Here is a 14,664-nt window from a genome sequence, read left to right as displayed (position 1 = left end):
TAATATATATATATATATAATATAATCAAATTTATAAATCAATTATAAAAACCAAAACAAACACCACGTGTGAATTTTTGCTTTGTTTGGAAACCTTTCCAGAGTAGCCAACATTGATTTGACGTCAGGACTATCACGGTCCATTGGTCTGACCGGAGACGACACTGTCGCTGCAGTCTGTGGTTTGCGGTCTGCAGTCACTTTCGGAATCATACCTTAAGACTTGGCTCCAAAATGAGTTGTTTTATAAAAGAAAAAATGACATTTTTTAATTTTTTATTAATATTCCCGACCTATTTGAGAGGGAGGATTATCAATTATCATTATTGGAGTTATCACACAACTTTTTCTGCAAAAATCAGAATGCTAGATCAAAACAGATCAGAACTGCTCTATATATAGTGCATTTAAGGCTTCAGTAAGTACCCGGTATAATATTAGTGGTAAATTTTACTCATAATTAATTATTTATCAATATTTTGTCATGTCCACATAGTTTACAGACAAATACTTTGTATATTAGTTATCTTTATATCAATACCAAATATTATTCTTAGAATCTACTCAAAACCCACCCTGTCAAAACATGTTGGAGATATTGAGCAATAAAGTACATAATTACATGCACGTATTGCCTAATAGTATCAATCTATTAAAATTAATCAATCATTTTACTCGTATTTACAGCAGATAAGACATGAGTTCGTGCACATACCTAAATTGATATTTAAACGATTAAAGCACATTGTTTAAAAACTATCGACTGTGGAGTATTACACAATAGAGTATTAAAGATAGCGGTACAGTTATGATATCTGTTCAAAAAGATATAAAAACCGTTTATGAATCTATGAAACCGATTCTACTTTTGTCAAAGTTGGCAGGGGTTTGTACTTTAACCAGTAAAAAGCATATTGAAGAAGTTGGGCGGTCTAAATTATTGACTGTGATTCAGATTCTTATACTTCTTATTAGTATGGCTCATTTAGGATTTATTCCGTATGCAGTTATTTATATTGAAGAGGTATTATTATTCAGCCAACATTTTCAAATGCATGTCTTACCTTTTATTTATTAACACTAGAAAAACTGCAAGTTGAACGTTAAATATTTTTTGTTGTTGCACTTAGGTATATATGTATACAACAGCACTTGCTGTCACGGGCCAGTGTAGGCCCGTGGCTTCCAAAATCTCGGTTATTTCCTTCCATTTCTTCCGGTCCCTTACTTTTTCTCTCCAATCTACCAAGCCTTTCTGACAAGTCTTGCTTTACTACTTCCAACCATTTTGTCTTTGGACGAGCAATTCTTTTTCCCCATTTCTCCCTCTTTCAGTATTGTTTTAACATTTTGGTTCTCTTGCATTCGTATAATCTGATCAAGCCATCTAGCTCTTTGGACTCTTGTAGTTTTGCTGTAATTTTATTGGTTTTCCATACATAATCATTATTTCTTTTTTTGTTCGTCATATCTTATTTTCTTCTTGTCTTCTTTCTGGTTCATAATCCCTGCTTCGTTGGCATATATCACTTTCGATTTCGTTGGCATATATCACTGGTTTGATTGTTGTCTCGTAGACTTAACGGTGCTTGACACATTTTTTGCTTTCAATGTTGTATTTAGTGACCCTATTGCTTTTCCCCTGGCCTATCGTTATTTTTTAGATCTCTTATTATTTCTTTGACTTCATTCAAAGTTGGTTCCTCGCACGCCTTGTTGGTATGTATTTAATAGATCTTCGAAGTATTCAGCCCTTGCATTTTACTGCTGTTTCTCCTATAAGTAAACCTTCTTAGTTTCTGCAATACTTTCTATCATTCCTTTTAGTTTCTCTGGATTTCTTAACTTGTTAGAATTTTTTTACCTCTTCGTTTATGTAGGCTTCCTTTATTATGTTTTTCCATTGCTGTTCTAGCTGTTCTCTTCTCTTCTTTCTGTAAATTCTTTTAACTTCTCTTCTTTTAGCCACATACTTTTCGATCGTATTTTGGGTATTTGCTGTCTTTTTGTAGTTTTGTCCTGTTTCTTCTTGCCACAGCATTCCTACATTCTTCATCGCACCAATCTTGACGTCTTGGCGGTAGTTTCTTGTTGACATATTCCAGGAAGAAGGTTCCAGAGGTCCCAAGAGAACCTTTTAAAGTACTTAATCTTAAAAAGAAATAAATTGAATTAATACAAAGGTTTATTTTAGATGCCAGAAATATCTTTGAAATTAAACAGTACCTTAGAACAAACGGGAGCTTTAAGTAGCCAGAAATTTATAACCAAAATGGCTAATATCGTTTTGATATCAATTATGTCAATTTTAGTAAGATTTTCTAATTTAATCCATATGCCCAAGTATTTACCCCCTCTATTAGTAGAGATTCAAAACGTTGATATAATTATTCCTTCGTTGGATAATAGTGATTTTAGAAGAAATATTATTTTATCAAGTAAGTATAAAGATATCAAGTATGTTTAATATATTCAGATAAGTTCCAGACTTCTTGAGTAGGTATCTAAAATATTTTAATGTTGTTCTGAAGCTATTTCCTTGTGGCACTTTTATAATTACGTATTTTTTATGGGAAATAAGCCACAATTTTACTAAAAAATGAATTTATTAACGTTTCGAAGCTTTTTTAGTAAAATTGTGGCTTATTTCCCATAAAAAATACGTAACTAAAATATTTTGTTTATTAGCACATTATCGTAAGCTTTCTCGACGTCTCAAGAACTTTAATATGTTCTTTCTACTCGCTTTTCTATCAGTTGCTGTAATACAAATGTACCTATTAACCAAACAAGCTCTAACACATTCATCAGAAACGAAAGTGCCACAAAACCTCTAAAAAGCATACGAACAAGCTGAATTTTGCCGAAAATGTCAATTTTGGTAGCCCGAAAAATGCAAGAAAGTTTGCCACTCCTAAACACTCGGGTTTCCCCCAAAAATCGCTCTGGTGGAGAAGAAAAAATATTTCAAACAAGAAATATAGCTGAGATAATTTTGAACAGCAACGTTAATGAGCACTTTTTGTGTAGTATGAACCGTCCTCTCAGAATCAATGCTTGAAGAGACCAACGATTTTAAATGTCAGTTACGCGTGCGAAATCAATTTTTTAAATAAAATTTGTATCAACTCAACGGTAAACATACGATACCTTTTAATCAGAGTGTCCTATCGACAAAAATCAAAATAAATTTTACAGGTGAAGAATCTAGCTTTCGTATGAAATTTTTGCTTCTTTTTTCTTCTTCTTTACGTGCCATCTCCGCAACGAAGGTTGGCAATCATCATTGCTATTCTCACTTTTGACACTACAGCCCGAAAGAGTTCCAGTTGAGCTGCATCCAAACCATTCTCTGAGATTTCTCAGCCATGACATTTTTCTCCTACCTATGCTGCGCCTTCCTTGAATCTTTCCCTGCATAATCAATTTTAGGAGTTCATATCTGTCACCACGTGTTATATGACCCAAGTATTGAAGTTTTCTTATTTTGATGGAATCCAGTATCTCCCTGCTGTTCTGTATTCTCCTTAATACTTCCTCATTGGTTATTCTGTCTGTCCAGGAGATTCTCAGCATTCTTTGATACGTCCACATCTCAAATGCTTCCAATCTATTGAGGCATTGTTTATTAAGAGTCCATATCTCCACACCATACAAAAGAACAGAAAATGCATAACATTTTAGTACTCGCTTTCTAAAATCTAGGCTGAGATCTCTACTACATAATATTTGTTCCATATTAGTGAATGCATTTCTAGCCTTTTCTATTCTAATTCGTATTTCTTTGGTATAATCGTTTGTTTCACTAATGTTTGTCCCTAAATAATTATAATTCTGAACTCGTTCTATCGTCTTATTATTTACGTGTAGATTGATGTTTCTAATATTTTTCTTTGATATAACCATGAATTTTGTTTTCTTTATGTTTAATGACAGACCAAATTTTTCACTCGTTGCAACAACCTTATCTAAAATTCTTTGTAGATCTGTAATAGTTTCTGCTATTAGTATATTCTGTCATCGGCGTATCTAATTTCACATATGGGTAGGCCATTTATTTTTACGCCTGCTGCTTCATCTTCTAATGCTTTTTTGAATATTTCTTCTGAGTATGCATTAAACAGTAATGGCGACAAGACACAGCCCTGTCTAACGCCTCTTTTGATTTTCATTTTATTTGTGTTTAAATTATTTATTTTTATGACAGCTTCTTGTTCATAATACATATTATTTATTATTCTTATATCCCGTGTGTCGATGTTCTTTGTTCTCAGTAGTTTTATTAACGGATTTTGTTTCACCGTATCGAATGCCTTGTTATAATCTAGGAAGCAATTTTTGCATTTTGCTGCAAATGAAGTCGGTCTCTATAAATCTGTTAAATAAATAAACGTTCCGCGATTTTTGTCATTTGTTATAATTCTCACGAGATCACTAAAATTTATCACTACATTAACCAGTCACTGTGGAATTTTCATTATTAGAGCCTAATCTTCTAAAGTTTGTGGTTGATTGTACATATTTGTGAGGAGAAATAAATATCAACTTCTGAGAATATCATCCAGGAAAGATTGTGAAATTACACAATACAATATAATTACACAATAAAAATGTGATGGCCGCCAAATTTAGGGATGGTTTGATTGAAATTCCAATCCATAAACAGACAAGACATATGAAGAAGAAGGTAAAGAACGCAAGCGTCAGAATAATTTACAATGGATAAAATTCATGAATTTGGTTTTAAGTTAATGTTTCATTCACTCTATTTCCCAGCTTTGGTTCACAGCGATCATGTTTCCAAATCTGAAAATCAGCAGTAACAAATTTTCGCGAAAACAACTTGCTTCTTCTTTATTATACTACGTAATTATCAAAAAGTCCTTATTATACAATAAGTAGCTAGGTAATATAGAATTGTATGTAGTACAATAACAAAAATTTCATTAGAGTAAACTAACATGTATGTTTTCAGTGTTATTATTAATAGTATCCTGGCCATACCAAATTTACTCCATCTTGATAGTGACAACCGACAATTGGATGGCATTCCTCATGTTCTATTTGAATTTGTACAACAATTTCTCCATCATATCTTGCGAATTTCAATTTGCAAGTTTATGCTGGATTGTCCAATCTAGGTTTGAAAGACTAATTCATAACTTGGAAGATATACATAACAAACACTATATAGAGAATGGTAAGGGTTTGGAAAAGTATGTAGTATTATTTGTTTAAATATTTAACATATAACGTTATCTAATATTTCGTATTTAATATTCATTATTCTAACATACTTGACCTTACTTACACTGCCGTGCTTAGCCAAAACGCCGTATCTACAGAGACATCACATTTGAGTAAAATCGATTTTTGTTCGAAGTATTCGTATACATTTACACAGGATACGGCATAAGATGCGGTGTGTTTAATGTGTTTTGGCTTAACTTACGTCATTTTTAGTAAGCAAATAAGATAGATATGCACATTTGGGTTAGAGAGAAGTAAAAATTTAATTTTTTCAGATTTTTGCAGATACGGCGTTTTCGCACTGTTCTTTGGTCAGAATGTCTGCTGAGATGTCCTGCCCATTGGAGTCTTCTGGACTTTATTTTTATAATTATGTTGGCGTCTGGGTAAAGTTCTTCGAGCTCTTTATTAGTTCTTATCCTATATTGTTCTACTGCTTCATCAAGCATAGGCCTAAAGATCTTCCTTAGGATTTTTCTTTCCCAAACATGTAGTCTCTCTTCGTTTGCCTTTGTTATCGTCCACGTTTCGCTTGCATACATCACGACGAGTCGTATTATTGTTTTATATAGGTACTAGTATCATCTTTGTACGTCTTGTTAGTTGTTTCGATTTTATAAGGTTTTGAAGGGCATAAAGACATCTGTTGCGGGCTTGTATCCTTATTGTGTATTTCTTCTGATCCGTTATTGTCTTCAGTTATCGTTGTTCCAAGATACTTAAATTCTCTAACGCGCTCAAAGTTAGTCATCGATGGTGATGTTCTGACCTATTCTGTCTCTGCTTTGGTTATTGCGGCTCATATACATATTGTTATGATCTGCTTCTTATTAATTTTATATTAATTATTATTTATTTGATTAATTATTTAATTGTCGCAAATCATACATAAAAAATGAATAACAAAATCTCAGGGTGCCTTTTTATAATATTAAAAAAATGTCTAAATTATCTTACGTTATACTTATCTTCTCTCGTGGTTTCAGTATCTCTTAGTTGATCCTAATCGGGATAAAATAGGAAAAAGAAATAAAGCAAAATATAAATTAAAAATACAAAATTGTCTTTTATTTATCAAAATCAATACTCTAAAAATCTATCAAATCTAAAACCTGGTGGACACAGATGTCCGAATGAAATTTCTACCACTTAAATTTATTATAGTTAAAAAAAACAATTTATCGGTTTGTTCCCGATGACTTTGGTAAAACAAACTAAACAAAACAAATTTATGTATTCGCAAGATTAGCTATACTTCCTATTTACTTTTAGAAATATTGGAATTTTAATTCATATGCTTTTTACTCAAAATTTTAGTTTCCGAACATAAAAATATCTTTCACATAAGTTGACTGACCTTTTTCTTCACTCACTGTGATGTCTTCTCGTGACCCAAAAACAGCTCTCCCTCGTTGACTATGTTAAAGGTTACTCATCAAAGCCCTCTCCGTTCTCCAGCTTCAAAACTATCAGCATACCAGCACCAATTCTCCAACGAGCCAAAGCCTCTTTTGACCAGTACTCGATTCACACAAACTCCAAAAATTCTCTGCTCTCCTTCTCACAATAATACAGAATCAAAGAGGTATTTCGTCTCAATTTGATCTGTCTCTCGTTCCACTTTTCAGCACTATTCTTCACTATCAAACAACCACTGGTACTTGCTAACTACTTATCCACGAAAACGTCGAACTGCTCCTCAGCGATGCCAAAAACATAATAATCTTTTTTTTCAAACTCACTCAACATTCAAACCACTTTTCCCCTTCCAACTTGCCAAGAATCAGAAACATTTCTCTTTTCCATTCGACAAACAAACAGTCATTTTCAAAATTATTCCGACCATCCTAATTACTTTCGGGGAACCCGACAATATTTACTCGGGTTGAAACAAAGATATTAAAATTCCAAACTTTCTTTTAAACCATTTTTCTAGAAAATGATAATTACCTCTACCTGTGGATTCTATAGTTCCCGTAATAAACAATCTTTTTCCATTTTAAATCTAAATACATCGTCCTTTTCACTTTAATTATTCACAAAAGTCTTTAATGGTTCATCGGAAAGCTCATTAAAAAAGAAATCCACTTACATCCAAACTAAATTCTAATAAATATTTACAGATCAATATACAGGGTGTATTAAATTTATGTGCCCTCGTTATAAATTTTAATTTAATTTTCATTTTGCCTTTGATTGATAAATTGAAAACACAATAATATATTTCGTTTTATTTTCATTTATCAGGAGCCACGCATCTTCTCTGCTTCCTTCTCGAACCTGACGAAAGTCTCCTTCATCCTTAAATCGGTGTTTCCTATTAAAACGATATCGTCTGCAAAAGCCAACAGTAGGTTTGATCCTTTTCGATGAAATACTGTAGGTAGTCGGTTTTTAGATTCGCTTGCACTTCTGATTGTGTGTTCCAGAGTTAGGTTGAAGAGTTGTGGTAAAAGTGCATCTCCCTGCTATGCTCCATTGTTTATTGCTAATGTCTCCGAGTATTGTTGTCCAACTCTCACCTTACATCGTATAATCCTTCCATACACATCCGTATCAAACTGACTAGTTTTTTTGGAAAGCCAAGTTCCTGCATCGCTGTCTACAGTCTAGCCCTGCATACTTTATCAAATGGTTGTTATCAAATCTATGAACATCTGATGAAACTCATGATCAAACTTCCAGCATTTTTCCATGATCTGGATATGTTTTATTGTAATATCTGGTCAATAGTACAGCGGCCCGGTGTGCTCGAAGGACCATATTACTATATATTTTTATTTGTTTTATAATTATTAATTTATTATCTTTCAGGTAATTTAGTGTTAACGAAACTCGCTACAACAAAAAGATATACAAGATTAATGACAAAGGCATTCTCAAAACTTAACAAGCTCCATGGTTTTCAACTATTAGTTATACTTGCCGGATTATCTTTGAACGTATTGTTTGGCTTATATTTTACAATATTTGGAGGCTTCACGAAAAACTCCAACAAAACTAGTGCTACTTTCCAGAAAATTTCCAATGTGATCAACGAAGTGCTTTGGAGTGTCTATTATTTAGCAAGATTTGTTTTTATTTGTGTTGTGGCAGAGATTGTAACTCATAAGGTACATGTTTTTATATATCATATAAATAGTTGTTACCTACTTTTCTAAAAATAAAATAATAGAGAACAAAAAGGGTCACATGGAGAAGGATGGAACGATCCATGTAAGGAATAACTCTGCGTCTGCGAGACAATATAAAAAACAAAGAGATCAGGAAAAGAACCAAGGTGACTGACGTCATCGAAAGGATAACCTGACTGGCATGGAGATGGGCAGGACACGACACATTATATAGCCATCAGAATGACAGATGGACAATAGATAAAGAGGTTATTGGAATGGAGAACAAGGGAAGAGAAGAAAGCGTCGGTCGACCACCTACACGATGCATGGACTGACGATTTCTTCTTCTTTAAGTGCTCTGTCCGTTGCGACCGTTGGCTATTAATATGGCAATTCTGTTCTTGCTTACGGCACTTCTGAATAGTTCGACCGATGTGAGCTTGAACTCCTTCCGCAGATTTTGGAGCCACGAGTGTCTTCTCCTGCTTGGCCCTCGCTTACTGTCTATTTTCAACCGGAAAATCAATTGCAGTAAACGATATTGATCGCCTCAATATGTTACCTTGATATCAAGTTTTCTTTGTTTAATTGTGCTCACGATTTCTTTCTCTTTTCCTATTTTGTGGATTACCTCCATGTTGGTGATATGTTCGGTCCAGGATATACAAATATAGTCCAGGAACCAAAGCTTTTCACCTCGCAATTTTTACAGAATGCCGACAGGCGCTTTTACCATGGGGTGGTTGCCACCCCATCTCGGGAGTGGAAATTTTTTATTATATTTTGACCGCAAAAGTTGGTAAAAACATTCATTCTAAAGGCTGTATGACACTATACATTTTCTTGTATCATTTCTAATATCGTTTCTGATATGTCAAAAAAATGCATAGTGTCATACACAGATACAAGAAACGATACAAGAATTTGAGTCAGACACAGATTCTTGTACAAGAACTGCGCCAATTTCTGCGCAAAGAGCAAAAACCTAAAACCTGCTGGTAAAACATCTAAAATGTCATTAATTACTTACTCATAATGGCGGCTGAAATGAAAATGGGATCATGTATTGATGAATTTATTTGTGTTTATGTAGGTATTATTTATAAATCTTATATTGATACTTAATATACCGTTTGGTATGGACTACTGTTCTACTAATAACCATATATTTAGCTCCTAGTAAAGTTCAAACTATAAATTTAGGTTTCATGGTGCATAATTTTTTACAAAAGACAATAGCTCCTAATTTGGATCAAACTGAAGATAATTCTAATCCAAATAGTTTAGCACAAATATATCAAAACAAAATAAAAACACAAATAATCAACCTCAAACGCTAAAATAAGGATTTTATAAATTTTATAAAATCCTTAAAATCAGCTGTAGATGTAGATGCAGTACTACCATAACGTGACACGGAGTGACAAACAAAATATCGACCAATCACGTGCCGAATTTCATACAATTTTCGATACAAGAACTTGCATAGTGTCATACAGGGCACAAATGTACGTACAAGAAATGATACTAAGAAAATGTATACAAGAAACGATATCAGAAACGATATTAGAAATGATACAAGAAAATGCATAGTGTCATACAGCCTTAAGCAAAAAACGTTCTATACATTTTTTTGATAAAATTAATAGTTTTCGATTTATTCGCCATTGAAAGTGTTAGTTTTAAATCGAAAAAATCAATGTTTTTAATAAGTTTTCTGCTAATAACTCCTAAAGTTTTCGTTTTATCAAAACAACTTTACTTAACAAAAATGTACCTTTTAAAAAAATAAACAAAACCTTTTTCTTTAATTTTCTTTAAGACCAATAGTAATCGAGCTATACTTTATTATATGTTAGCTCTTCTTCATCGAATGCTAAATATTGTAGTTTCCAAGTCAAAAGACGGAAAAACTATACATTTTTCTAGGATAACTTGTTCAAACTAATTTAAATTATTTAAAAATATCTATCTCCAGAAATAAAAAATAGTGTATAGCTAAAAAATTAAGTGACTTATAATGAAAAAAATGCCAGTCCCAATTTTTTCAGAGAAAAAGTGATCGGAAGCAACCTCCTAATCACCACCCTACTAATTAAAATTAGTCATTAACCTTATTTGATCTTCTTTATTTATGTATTGTTAATAGGTTCTAGAAGTTTAACCGGCTTAGAGTGATTAGTTAAAAAAAATGGAGTTAAAAGCGAATAACGAATTTTTGTAGTTTGGAAAAAATGGCCTTTTCTTCAGAATAGAAAGATTAGCATCAGAGATACGAAAAAATGTTTAAACATGAAACTGTAGCCTATTGATTTCCCAAGAACCTGGTTTGCAAAAATTTTTCTACGGCAAACATTTAGTGAGCTATTGACAATTAAAACTTGTAATACTATGCAAAAACCACCTTTTGCAACCCTTTCAAAGTCACCTTTTTTGTAACTGAGGATTTTAAAAAGATTTAATATTAATAGGCTTATAAATCTTGTAAAAACCTACAAAATTCTTTTTTACCAAACTTTCTAAGATAAAAAATAGAAAAGTTACAGTTAAAAAATCAATATATTTTTTTGAAAAGAAAAGGAGAAATCCAATTTGAAGCATAATAATGTAAGTTAGCGGTGTTTTTAGTCATTGCCTTATTCATTCTTCTTTATTTATGTATTGTTAATAGATTCTAGAAGTTTGAATGGCTTAGAATGATTAGTTTTTACAAAACTGGAGTTAAAAGCGAATAACGAATTTTTGTAGTTTGGTAAAAAATCCCATTTTTTTCAGCATAGAAAGTTTAGCATCAGAGAGACGAAAAAATGTTTAAATATGAAATTGTAGGTTATTTAATTCCCAAGAACTTGGTTTGAAAAAATTTTTCTACGGCAAAAATTGAGTGTTATCGAAAAACATTGATTTTTTCGATATAACGCTAACACTTTCAATAGCGAATAAATCGAAAACTATTAATTTTATCAAAAAAATGTATAGAACATTTTTTGGTTAGATTGAATGTTTTTATTAACTTTTGCGGTCAAAATATAATAAAAATTTTCCACCCCCGAGAAAGGGGTGGCAACCACCCTCATGGTAAAAGCTCCTTTCGGCATCATATAGATTTTGATCCTTGGAGTATCTACTACTTATTCTCAAATTTTCAAGCAAATCGATCTATTCTGTAAAAATTGCGAGGTGAAAAGCTTCGGTTCCTGGACTAACATTGATTTTTTCCATCTAAAACTAACACTTTCGATAGCGAATAAATCGAAAACTATTAATTTTATCAAAAAAATGTATAGAACGTTTTTTGCTTATAATGAATGTTTTTACCAACTCTTGCAGTCAAAATATAATAAAAATTTCCACCCCCGAGATGGGGTGGCAACCACCCCCATGGTAAAAGCGCCTTTTGGCATGATATAGATTTTGATCCTTGGACTATCCACTATTTATTCATAAATTTTCAAGAAAATCGGAGGTTTTGTCATATTTTAAGCTTCATTACTTGGACTAATATAATGTATCGGTACATCCACATTTTGAATGCTTCTAGTTTTTTTTATGAGCGTCTCTGTCGACGTCCAGACCTCCACGCCATATACTAAGATCGGAAAAATGTAGCATTTAACTAGACATAGTTTTATTATGCAAGGCAAAATCCAAAGAAAGCGAAATGTGGGAAGAAGAAGAATATCCTGGCTTAAGAACTTAAGGGAATGGTTCGAATGCAGTAGTGCAGAGCTATTTAGAGCGGCAGTCAACAGGTCCGCATTGCCATGATGATTTTCAACCTTCAATAGAAGATGGAACTTAAAGAAGAAGCTTTAGGAGAAGAGACAAATCCTCGCTCATGAGGAGCTTTTTCATATTGTTAAATGCTGCTTTGGCTCGTTCTATTCTGGCCTTAATTTCTGTAGCCTTTTCCCATTTTGCATTTACGTTGGTGCCAAGTTATACATAAGATTCTACAAAGTCACTGAAAACTTAATAGGCTAAATAAAAACTGTTGAGAGCGGCGCCAGACAGACAGAGTTGGAAACATAAGGAAGTGGCCTGTTTTCAGCAGTGGACTTTTAAGGCTGGACGATGAGGGAAAAAAAGTTTTGAGACAATTCTAGGTCTTCACATATAGAGTGAACCTAACGTTTTCCGACCCATCAAAATAAACAGAAAGAAATGGAAAATAAATATAGACAAAATGTATGTAACAGCCAAGTCTCTATACTGAGTTGTTTTATGTTAATACCATTTACAACATTATTCCCCAGCTACTTACAAGAATTAAAGTAATCTTATTTCATTTTATTGCATTTAAAAATATAAATAGTTTACTTGCTTGTTAGACGACAATTTCTATTTTTCTTTTTATATTTCAGGCTAATACACCAAAGAAAATAATCTGTAACATTTTAAACAAAACCAGCTCAGAACATTTACAACAAGAGGTAGGTTAAACTTTTTTACGTGATTAAAAATATATTTATATACCAAATGAATCAACATAAAAAAGGATTAATATATGCAGCTTCATCTTCCATCTAAGAGAAAATCGTTGAGGTGGTGGAGAAGTATATATTGGGGTGTATGAGACTGGAGAACCAGTCTCATAGAAATTATTAACATAGTAGTACCAGCTACGTAAGAGTCTCATTAATATTCAGCTCAGCGGGCTGCTATTGTTGGAGGTGTGAAATTACATAAACAAGGGATCATTTCATAAAACGGGTAGATCCCTTGTTTATGGAATTCCACACCTCGAAAAATAGCACCCCGTTAGATAAATATTAATGACAGTTGGTACTACTATAGGTACTGCAAAGTAATATGATGTCTGGTGTGGCGGCAACTGCAGTCTGTGTCATCGAAATAGTACCTTTATATGCGAAGGATGGTTGAACTTAATTAAAAAAAATATTAATAGATCTAAATGATACACTGTTACTTCACGATTACAACATTATCTGCTTATTTCTAAAACCTTATTTTTAGCTTTGGACATTTTTATCACATACAATGGTAAACAAATTGGTTTTCACAGCCTCTGGATTTTTTAGAATAAATAAAGCATTGATAACTTCGGTAAGAACATAGTCTTAGCATTGATTAATAAATATACAAGTTATCATTCGACTGTATTCGTTTGGTATTTTTGTAGAGTAGGCATACTAAATATTGGTATATTAAATAATAAAACTACTGTATGTATGTCAAAATTTCAGAATGGTTCTCAGATTGGATAAGAACTTATGTCACAGTCAGTAACAATAATTATTATTGTTAATTTTTTTTTTTCAATTTATTAAATATGAATAAAACTTTTTAGGCGGTTTCAATGGGAACAACATACTTAGTAATTCTGGCACAGTTTCAAAATAAGTAGAACACTACCAAAACATCAGTAGAAAGCAATATATTTTGTCTTAAATATAGATATATACTTTAGAATAAAGTTTCCTAAACAATATTTAAGTTTGTTTTATTTCCTTCTTTGCCTATACATAATCCAAAGAAACTGTTGATAGTAAAACATAAGTTGAGTCATTACAATAGTAGAATGTCTCTATCTAATATTACCTAGATGGGAGCCCCTTTATAGCAAATGGAAGGTATAATCTGCAAATGCCTTCTGAAATTTGAAAAAAAAATAATGAGAACCATATTGAGCCACAATGTAACAAGAGAGGGTGAAATAAGAATGCAAACAAATGCTAACATTGAAGAAGAATTAAAGGGAGAAAATATAGTCAGATACATAAAAACCCTTCGCTTAGAATGGATGTTGAGACGGATAACTAAGTGGACACCATTATGGCCCAGATGTAGAAGAAGATATAAGAATAATCTAAAAGACTGGAAAGTGCAAGGACATGAAGAAATGGAAAAGAGTCACAACAGCAGTAAAGACACACAGCAAGCTATAAATGACAGGAATAATCCACCTCAGCTAAGAATAGGATTTTGAATGCCATGGATTAATGAATGAATGTATAAGTATGAATAAGTACAGAGCTTCTGTGTGTCAAAGATCCTTTTCTTATTTATAACGCTGTTAAAACATAATTATAATGAAATACTTGGATTCACGAAAACTTTTAACACCTTGGCTGCGTTATGAGACAAATAAACATAGTATTACACTAACGGTTGGCTACATCGAAGCACACCTGCAAAGGTTCACTACAGGACATATATGCCTCGTAATGCACTCGACATAAGTTTATAAATATCTCTAAACGCAGCCAAAGTGTTAGTGAATGAATGTACATATATTCTTACAGAGTAATATGAAATATTATAATCAAACACAAAA

At 32.5% G+C, this 14,664-nt stretch overlaps 1 protein-coding gene across 1 annotated transcript; it reads left to right on the top strand.

Annotated features, from left to right (window-relative positions):
* Positions 1-737: 737 nt before the first annotated feature.
* LOC114330130 (putative gustatory receptor 28b) lies at positions 738-14,151 on the top strand. The gene is made up of 7 exons (XM_028279442.2): positions 738-1,024; positions 2,195-2,438; positions 4,976-5,200; positions 8,065-8,363; positions 12,731-12,799; positions 13,344-13,433; positions 13,678-14,151. The coding sequence occupies exons 1-7, from the start codon at positions 809-811 to the stop codon at positions 13,732-13,734; spliced, it is 1,200 nt and encodes a 399-aa protein (XP_028135243.2). The 5' UTR covers positions 738-808; the 3' UTR covers positions 13,735-14,151.
* The last annotated feature ends 513 nt before the right edge of the window (positions 14,152-14,664 follow it).

Source organism: Diabrotica virgifera, chromosome 2, assembly GCF_917563875.1.
Source record: "Diabrotica virgifera virgifera chromosome 2, PGI_DIABVI_V3a".
Taxonomy (NCBI): domain Eukaryota; kingdom Metazoa; phylum Arthropoda; class Insecta; order Coleoptera; family Chrysomelidae; genus Diabrotica; species Diabrotica virgifera.
The sequence above is the reverse complement of the archived record's forward strand: the minus strand, read 5'-3'. Positions and strand labels throughout refer to the sequence as shown.